This window comes from Oratosquilla oratoria, chromosome 15 (genome assembly GCF_046742065.1).
Source record: "Oratosquilla oratoria isolate Oo_2021 chromosome 15, ASM4674206v1, whole genome shotgun sequence".
In the NCBI taxonomy this organism is placed as follows: Eukaryota; Metazoa; Arthropoda; class Malacostraca; order Stomatopoda; family Squillidae; genus Oratosquilla; species Oratosquilla oratoria.
In genome coordinates, this window is record NC_134791.1 from 30,274,572 (window position 1) to 30,284,432 (window position 9,861).

At 41.1% G+C, this 9,861-nt stretch overlaps 1 protein-coding gene across 2 annotated transcripts in view; it reads left to right on the plus strand.

Annotated features, from left to right (window-relative positions):
- The window catches only part of LOC143033024 (uncharacterized), a 19,544-nt gene extending 12,384 nt beyond the window's left edge, over nucleotides 1-7,160 (plus strand). For both annotated transcript variants that reach the window (XM_076198223.1, XM_076198222.1), the window contains 6 exons: nucleotides 1-472; nucleotides 1,031-1,127; nucleotides 2,092-2,202; nucleotides 3,384-3,586; nucleotides 3,891-4,033; nucleotides 7,019-7,160. The exon at nucleotides 1-472 is cut by the window's left edge and continues 269 nt beyond it. In XM_076198223.1, the coding sequence (XP_076054338.1) occupies nucleotides 1-472; nucleotides 1,031-1,127; nucleotides 2,092-2,202; nucleotides 3,384-3,586; nucleotides 3,891-4,033; nucleotides 7,019-7,087 (1,095 nt within the window). In that variant the 3' untranslated portion in view covers nucleotides 7,088-7,160. The remainder of the gene's footprint in view (nucleotides 473-1,030; nucleotides 1,128-2,091; nucleotides 2,203-3,383; nucleotides 3,587-3,890; nucleotides 4,034-7,018) is intronic.
- The last annotated feature ends 2,701 nt before the right edge of the window (nucleotides 7,161-9,861 follow it).

Consider the following 9,861-nt stretch of genomic DNA (forward strand, 5'->3'; position numbering starts at 1 on the left):
ACTGAGGCACCGAAAGAAGAGACCACTGAGGCGCCAAAAGCAGAGACCACTGAGGCGCCAAAAGCAGAGACCACTGAGGCGCCAAAAGCAGAGACCACTGAGGCACCGAAAGAAGAGACCACTGAGGCACCCAAGACAGAGGCACCCGAAAAAGAGACCACAAGTCCTCCAATACACAAAGGAAAGACACTTCCCCCACTTACCACCATTTCCCAGACAAGTACAGACGGTATTATCGCTTGTGATACCCAGACCGCAACCCCCGAAGAGACGACGACACTGGAAGCGGAGAGTACGACAATGTTCCGGCAGATGGTGTGCCCGGTCGGCTGGAAACAGCTGGGAGATGCCTGCTTCTACATGTCCAACGAGGAGGAGATCGGTACCCGGGACGACGGAAGGGCCTACTGTGACAAGATCGGCGGGAAACTCGCCTCCATTCGGTCTAAGAAGGAGAACAACTTCGTGAAAAGTAAGAGGCTTGGTGTTTTGTGTATTTTGTTCTGGACACCTTCAGAAGCTTTCTTTTTCACTTATAGAGTCTCGAACGCCTTAGCCCCCCCCTTCCCCCCCCCTTTTTTTTTACATAACTAGTATTCCTTAATCCCTGGATATTTTTAAATACTCCAGCAGCTTTTCTTTTGTCCACCTTTGTCCTTCATTCACTCATCCATTGCCAAATCTACTCCCATGTAAATGACCACCATAACAATTCTCAGACCTCATTTCCAAGCATATTTTCGTGTTTCTTTATTACTTCATGACCTCTCAAAGGAGACTAAGGTGGCACCTTCTTACGGAGGATTTTCTGAAGCAAAGAATTTAATATAGTCTGTCCTCACTACGACCTTGTTTGTTGCCAGGCAGAACTCAAACCACTTCCTCTCCTGACCTTCCCCACACATAGAGCTCTAACCCACACATATACATACTGTACAATCTATATATGTTTTAGTAATTTTTCTATGTGTTCTTAACTTTGTGAAGGTGTAACCAGAAAATTGAGTATATACAATCTCTTCTTCAACAGATACCTTCACGTTCGATAACACTTGGATCGGACTTGGCGATGAAGGAGTGGAAGGTGCTTACCAGTGGGAAGATTTCTCGAACTCAACTTACAGAAAGTAAGTCTTCGAAGAATCTGTAGAGTGTTCTGTTTTCGTAACATCTACGCCCTTTCTGTTCTGGCTGAGGTTCTCCAGATTTCGATGTACATAATGAATGGAAGGTTTCTGTTCATGACCGATTTGGGAGGGAACTGAGTACTAGACAGGAGGAGTCGAAGTTGCTTTGGCAGATCTTTTGATTCCTGGGACTCTTTGTGAATTTGTCATCAGGAGGAGCCTCAGTTGCGTGAGTCAAGGCGAAAGAAAGATAAATCTCTCAATCTAGACAAAACAATCAAAACATATTTATCAATCTTTCGATCATGTCTCAATATCCGTGTTCTTCTTAGTGTGGAACTGTTTCTGTTACCGGTTAAAAGCATCGGGAGGGGAGTAGTCTTCGGTTAAAAAATCTTCCCTTTGGTTAAAAATGGAAGAAATACTGTTAAAATCGATAGAGAGCTTCAGACCGGTCCATAGATTGAGTGCCAACCACTTGAGGTTGCACCTTCATATGGAGGCGAAGGGGTTGATGGGTTATAAAGATAGAGGGTAGGGAGATGATTCTCTCTGCCGTCCATCTTACAGGACCACCATTAGCAAGTACCCGTCATTAGTCCTTAGATAAAGACGTTATCACACTGGGCTATTTTTCCTTCAACTGTTGTATCAGATTTGCAGCCCACAGTTTTCGGGAAGGAATTTAATATACTGGAGGAAAATCGTTTTCTTCCAGCATATCAAATGGTATTCTATATAAATTGTTGGGAAAACAAAATACTTTGCTATAGTGATTTTACAGCAGAAAAAGTTCAGTTCTAGGAGTAGTCGGTGCAGCCGATTAATTTGAGGTTGGAGGACAAATAGGCGAGCCCAGTGTGATAACTATAAGGTAAAGACCCAAACAGCCTATGCTATGCCTTGATACCTTTATGTGAGTCTCTGATCTCTGATCGGCCTCTCCTTTCTCTCTCATCTTCAGCTGGGATGACGGAGAACCCAACAACTCTGGCTACGTGTGGGGCGAAGACTGTGTTGAGATGGAGAAGTCTGGATTCTGGAATGACGAAGGATGCAACGAAGTGGGAAGAAGGTATCCAGGATATTCATTTTTCAAAACCCATTGAAGACTGTTCTCTTTGATCCAGTACTCTATTACTCGCAAAGCGAGGTATCTAGGCATGAGAGAGGAATTTTCTTATCCGTTTCTCTCCCATTACATGGGTCGCTTTCACTTAGGCTATGCGGTTTGCAATTAGTATCCCTTACATATTAAAATTGAAGTCAGAAGTCACACTATCCAGAAAAGATGCAACTCTCCACCTGTTTTCTAGATAGATGTGATGCAGGAGATAATGTTTGGCTGTGCCACTGAATCTACAAAATACTAACAAGGGTAAGACTTAATGGAAAATACTGACGAAATAACCGCAGCTGCCATAAAGTGGTTAGTCAGTGCAAGTACAAATAACGGTTCAATGTCACGACTTTGTACACACCACGATAACCACGTGGCATGGAACGCGCGTCAGGTCTACCCTTGTGGGCGACATGACGCACGTTCTATGCCACGTGCTTATTGTGGTGTGTACAATAAAGGAGACTAACTTACCAAAACCACTTTCTCTTTTTACAGTAGCATCGCTACAATTTCCTCTCTCAGAGGAGGCTAGGACTGTGCCTTCTGTACAGAGGGCTTTTTGAAGCAGGAAATCTAATGTAGTCTGCCTTTACTACGGACTAACTTGTTGTCAGACAGGACTCGAACCATCTCAACTTCCGACCTACAACTCAAATAGAGACGCTCTAACCCGCTCCCCAGCGAGCATCTTTAAGGCTACCCATTCATGGTACGATTGGTCTTAAGGCTGCCGAGCAGATCTGGTCGAATTCAACCAGATTGGATCGTGTGTGTCAGTCAGACAAACCAAAATCAGTACATACACAATCCAATCTGTTCAGATCCGACCAGATAGTACCATAGATGGGGGCCCTTAAGAACAAATGATAAATGTATAATTAATATGAATGATCGCTGACCGAGCGGATTAGAGCGTCACTACTTGCGGTGGAGGTCGAGGTAACGGTAAATCGAGCCAGCGAGTTGGACCAAGGACATGGTTCATGAAATTCCACGCTACAAAGTCCTCTGCAAGGGGCACCGTCCTAGCTTTATGATAGGGGGGAGCTCGCGACTTTAAACCGAATCACATTTGATAGGAACAAACAACACGGACGGCGTAGACACAAGTGTGATCTTTTCTTCTATTGCAGGTATCTCTGCCGCCGTGATGCGGAATTGTACCCGAGGACAGAATGCTCCGCTGGGTGGACAAAACACCCGACCACAGGCATCTGCTATTTCGTCTCCTCCTACATGACAACCTACGACGACGCCGTCGAGAAGTGCAAGTTGCTTGGCTTCCACGCCGCCATCTTGGTGCCCATCAGCGAGGAGGAGAACAACTTCATCAGCGGTAAGGGTTTTTTCCTTTGTGACCCCAATACGGTTCTTGGTCGGGTCACTACCCAGGACTGAAAATGGCAATAGCAAGAGAAACGGCCTGGCAACAGACGCCAAAAATCCAAGATACAGTCAATATACAGGAAATACGCTGACTTGCACTCGCTCATTCCAGACAGATAAAAAGATTCTTTATCGAGTTACCTATGGTCTGAATTGGTGACCGTAACTAGTTCCCAAAGGTTTGCAAGTCTTAACCGTTTTTTTTTTCTTTTCTTTTTTTTTCATTGCATTTGATGTTCCTCCATGTTTTTCAGAGTTGACCCAAGAAGACGTGTGGCTTGGCCTCCATGACAAGGCTGGTGAGGGAGAATTTACGGATGAGAATGGTGCAGCCGCTATTTACTTCAACTGGGATGATGGTGAACCCAATGACTTGGTCGTTGAGGACTGCGTGCAGGTAAGAACAGGCTGGTATTAGAAAAGGAGATCAACACTGGTATCTATAAAGACTTGGAAAGCTAAAAGTGGGTACCATATGTAGATACCAGTGACTGGTATTGATAAAGACTTGGGAAACTAGAAATTATCCATAGTATCATGTGTAGGTACCAGTTCCTGGTCTCTTCGGAGCCAACAGCTACCTCAGGTGTGTGAAGCTGTCCAAAACTGTCCACCCACTCGTGGTTCTAACTAATGACGACTTCCTGACCCCCTCACCAACCCCTTTTTTATCTATTTATTTTTTATTATTATTACTACTATTATTTCTTTTATTAGTTTATTATATATATATATATATATATATATATATATATATATTTATATACATACATATATATATATATATATATATATACATATTTGTCTTTCATACAAAAATGGTTCATGTTTTGTTGTTTGTTATGTCCTCGTTCACTACCATGTTCATGAGGTTGGTTGTACAACAGAAGGTACAGAAATAGGCCTTCTGAAACAGGGTGACCAGATTTAGCAAATTTATGCTAAATTAAACATATCATCCTATGAAATAATACTATATTAATGAAAAAGATAACAGACACAGAACGTATTATGAGGAACAAAATATTTAGTATTATTTTTGCCAGTCTAGCATAATTTCAGCCGCTGCCTAGCATATTCCCGTTTGAGAAATCTGGTCACTCTGCTCTAAAGCCTAGTCAATTTGTGTCTTGTGGTCCTCGAACTGGAAACCCGCTGCCTCACGGCATCCGGCACTGGTCTCCAGACACCTCCAAAGATTCCTCCAAGAAGAAACCTTGAACTTCTGTCTTTGCCCAAAGGAGATAAAGCAGTCGCCAGTTGTCAGTTCTTGTGTAGAAAAAATAATTGATAAAATATTGGAACTTGGGCAGAGGGGATGATCCCAGATGCGGTACAGAGAAAGAGTGCCAGCCCCTAGAGGTTGCACCTCCTGATTGATGGAGGTAAGGCAGTTCTTAAGCTTTAAACCCTTCGGTTGGCAGACAATCTCCCTAATGAGATTCCCCACGGAGGCATTCGTTGTTAATCTCCTAAATATCCTCAGCTAAGGTTATCAGTTCTTTTGCAAATATCAGTCTCGTTTCTATAACCATGCAGTCCAAGTGCATAATGGAGCAAAGGTGAATGTTTCAGCCACAGATACTCGCTTCCTAGTGCAGGCTCCTCCACTTCTTCCACCTGCTCTTACCTCCTTAGAGTTCTCTCACTTCAGTCCTTTGTATTGACCTGAATAGAATGGGCAAGGGAGAGTAAGCACATTTCCGAACGAGGTGATATAGAGAAGAAAAAAAAAAGAGTCTGGTATAAGCTAAACTTACTCTTGCAGTGGAAAGAGACTTCGGGTGTGTGTGTGTGTGTGTGTGTGTGTGTGTGTGTGTTTACCTAGTTGTATTTACCTAGATGTATTTTACGGGAAGGGGAGCTATGCTTGTGGTGTCCCGTCTTCATATCTCGTTTTATCTAGACTGTTTTTGAATTCATGTATTGTTTTTGCACACACCACTTTCTCATCTAACTTGTTCCAAATGTCTATTACTCTGTGGGGAAAGCTGTTCTTTTTCAGATCTCTTCTATAACTGTCTTTCTTGATTTTCTTTCCGTGTCCTCTTGTATCTCTACTATCCCATTTTATTAGATCCTCTCTATCAATAGTTTCTATGCCTTTCATGATTCTATAAATAGTTATCAAGTCTCCTCTCTCCTCCAGTTTTTTCTTAAAGTCGTGTATAGTTTTAGCACTCACTGTTTTCTCTTTCAATTTATTCCATGTATCTATCACTCTATGTGGAAAGCTATTCTTTTTCAGATCTCTTCTGTAACTGTCCTTCTTAAGTTTCTTCTTGTGTCCCCTTGTAATTCTAGTCCCATTTAAGTAGATCATCCATGTCAAGGATTTCCATCCCTTTCATTATTCTATAAATTGATATCAAGTCTCCTCTTTCTCTTCTTTGCTCCAGAGTTAATAAGTTTAGTTTATCTAATCTTTGTTCATATGTCAGCATACTGAGTGTTGGTGCCATCTTTGTTAGTGCTCTTTGAATTCTTTCTATTTTTTTTTTTTTTTTTTTTTTTTTTTTGTATGGGTGTCCATAGTGCCGCTAAATACTCTAATGAGTTACCAGTGTAACTAGGATTTTCTTCACCATCTCCTCGTCCATGTAGTCTAAGGCCACTTTCATTGATCTTATTGGCCTTTGACTACATGGACAAGGAGATGGTGAATAAAATCCCATCTCCTCGTCCATGTAGTCAAAGGCCAATAAGATCAAAGAAAGTGGCCTTTGACTACATAGACGAGGAGATGGTGAAGAAAATCCTAGTCTGAAAAAAAAAAAAAAAAAAAGATAGAAAGAATCCAAAGAGCAATAACAAAGATGGCACAAACACTCAGTATGCTGACATATGAACAAAGATTAGACAAACAAAAATTATTAACTCTGGAGCAAAGAAGAGAAAGAGGCGACTTGTAGAATCATGAAAGGATGGAAATCCTTGACAGGGATGATCTGTGTGTTTGTGTGTGTTTGTTTTTGTGTGTGCGTTTGTGTATTCGTGTGTTTGTGTATGTGTTCTTGTGTTTGTGTGTGTGCGTGTGCGTACGTGTGTGTTTGTGTTTGAGTTTGTGTGTGTTTGTGTTTGGATGTGGTTTGTGTGTGTGAGTTTGTGTGTATGTGTGGGTTTTTTTTTTTTGTGTGTGTGTGTGTGTGTGCTTTTGTGTGTCTGTTTTTTGTGTGTGTTTGTGTGCTTCTGTGGGGGTGATATAGATGTGGGTGGGTATGGATAGAATCTGAAAAATATTATTAAAATTTAGCCCCCGTCTGATTATTTTGATTAATTTAAGAGAACACTCGAGGACTAAGGTTCAAGGTTCGGCCCCGAGTAAACCCATAAGCGTCTCCCTGCGTAGATTCAATATTTTGTTTTGTTTCTTGTTTTGCAGAGATTGGGCACTGGCAAGTGGAATGATCTTTACTGCGGCACACCCCTCAAGTTTGCTTGTTATATGTAAACAACCCAATCTCAGGTCTCCTAGGAACATGGCCCTTCTGAAGTTTTCTTGTCTCTTGTGTTTACCAAATTCAATCTCCAACTACAATATATATATATATATATATATATATATATATATATATATGTATATGTATATATATATATATATATGTATATGTATATATATATATTCCCTTTATTCTCCACCTCCCATGGGCATTCTGTTCACGTTCTGTATACCTTTTATGCTCCGCCTACCACAATGACTTATTACGGTGTGACTGGTTGAGATGGCAGTGACAAATACAAATACACATAAAGGACGTTTAATCTTTTCCTTCAACGGTATTCTATTTGTGATCTGTATGTACTTTAAGCTCCGCCTACTAGAATGACGTATTGCATTGTGATTGGTTGAGAAGGTAACAAATGCACATGAAGGACGTCTATGTCGCTCAAGGGCCAAGGCGTAAATTTTGGGAGGAGCTTAGTTTAGATATAGATAAGAGACAGACTGTACATCGGGAAGATGCCAAAAGAGGTCTTCTTCTTCTATGAAAAGAATAAAAATGAACACAGTAAAACCAATGAGAATATTTGCCAAAAGTATAGTAAGGTATGTATGCTGCTTGTGAGTTGGAAATCGTTATTGCTATTAATCACCTGAAGAATCTGTTCAGCAGAGGTGTGAGCCTCGTTCTCGATAAGGCTGGGGCTTATCTCCAAACTGAATGAAATCGACTGGTACCTACGGAAGCAAAACAAGAAATTCTTAAAAATAACGAGGACCGTCAATACTTGATTTGTTTATTCTAAGATTACTATAGCAGCAGAAGCTGCATAGCTATACTCTTTACTGTCATTTTATACATATATTTTTCAAGTTAACCATAGCAGCATACAAGAATGTGCTTAGCTATTCTTTTTGCATTTCATATCTTTATTTATTTTTCATTTATCATAAGATAAAATATTAGGGCACTTACTACCTCTGAATATCGCAATGATTAATTCTATTGAAAAGCGTCTTCATTCAATTAAAAGATGACTCACCACTCCCTCCCTTTTGGCCAGGTAACATGACAAACTAAATTCGTTGTGGCTGATGCCAGAAGAGATTTTATTCGTTTGAGAGTTGAGCCCAGATTAGAGGAAGAACGAAATGTTCTTCTTGTCCTGAATCTAAAAAATAAAAAATAAATAAATGAAAATAATAATAATGATAATATTCTTGGGTTAATCTTCTCTCTAATACATTTTTCGTTAAACTGGTTAGCGTGCTGACGATCTGTGTGTCAGAATGTCAGTGGGTATTCGGTTTAACGAAAATTATAATGATGATAATTAATCAGGAAGAATGCTAGCTTTACTTGGTCGATTAATGATTTTTTTTTCTGGCTGAAAGCATGAATTTATCCTTAAAAAAAGTCTGACCCTGAAAAGAAAAAATCACCTGACGCTAGCTAGAATAGAATATACTAAATACCTGTGGTGGAGTAGGAAACATCGGACTGCGAAATGTAATTAAGAATAATCAGGCATACAAAAAGAAAAAGAATATTTTATTTCTCCTTTACGTATGCATGAACGCGGGTTTGTGTGTGCATTTACCTAACTGTAATATACAGCTACTGTAAGTGTTATGCTCGTGAAGTCCTGTCTCTAGGCCTCTAGACCAATCTTTGTGTGTATTCACCTTGGTCTTTGGATCACGTGCTGGACCCGTGACCGACAGTTTCCCCCCCCCCCCAAAGAAGAGAGCTCAGGGCTCGTATGACCGATCTATGGGTAATGCTGCGACCCTACACACACACATACACCCCCAACTCCACACCCATGAGAGTTGGAGTAACGACTCGAAGCGCAGCGATACTGAAATCATTTCAGCCCTGAGCAGGATTCGAACCCGGACCGCCGTAGTGACAGTCGGGAACTCTACCAATCGCGCCACCGTGTGTGTGTGTCTTTCTGTCTGTGTCAGAGAGAGAGAGAGAGGGAGAGAAAAGAGAGAGAGAGAGGAGTGAGAGTAAGTATGTAAGTGGACTTATGTGAGCATTGACTCAGCCACCCTAATTATAAGGGGTGAAACGGCCTTGGTCAGTCAATCTCACCGTTGTCCCAGGTCTTTCTTGCAAGAGCCCCATAGCTTCCATGTAGTCGGAAACGGTTACGTGGCTTATAAATCACTCGAAGAGTGTATTCATTTCTAACTCTTGTATTCTTCGTCCAGGGCAATGGACAGGATGCAGGGATGACCCGTCATCCAGGAGGTGCCAAGATAGGAGGGTGGAGGGGAGTGGAATATATGGGAAATGAAATGGGTGGGAGTGATTTCTATGCCTTTTTCTTTTTGGCTACCCTCCATGTAAGGGGGAAAAAGCCTTTGGTATATGTATGTATGTACATTTACCTCAAGCCATTCTTCTTGCTTTTCAGCTGTTTTGCATTTTTTGTTGGACCAGTCCTTTGTTGTTGTTTTTTTTCATATTTACACTTGGTACATAGTCTATGCTGTACAGCGGCGGTTCCCAATTTGAGGCACACGCCCCACAGGAGGGCAATTTAATTTTTAAGGTGAGCAGTTTGAGAATGAGTTATTAACAGTGACTTTTTTTTTGTGAGTGTGTGAATATCAGTGTGTGCGCGAAGTAACACATACGGTTTGCATAAGTGTGTAATTACATATTTATGCTAATAAGAGCACGGGTACGTGTGTTCACTTATGCAAAGTAGACCACTTATATGTATGTATCTGTGTTTTTATATGTCACAGAGGGACTTCAGGGTTTTAGA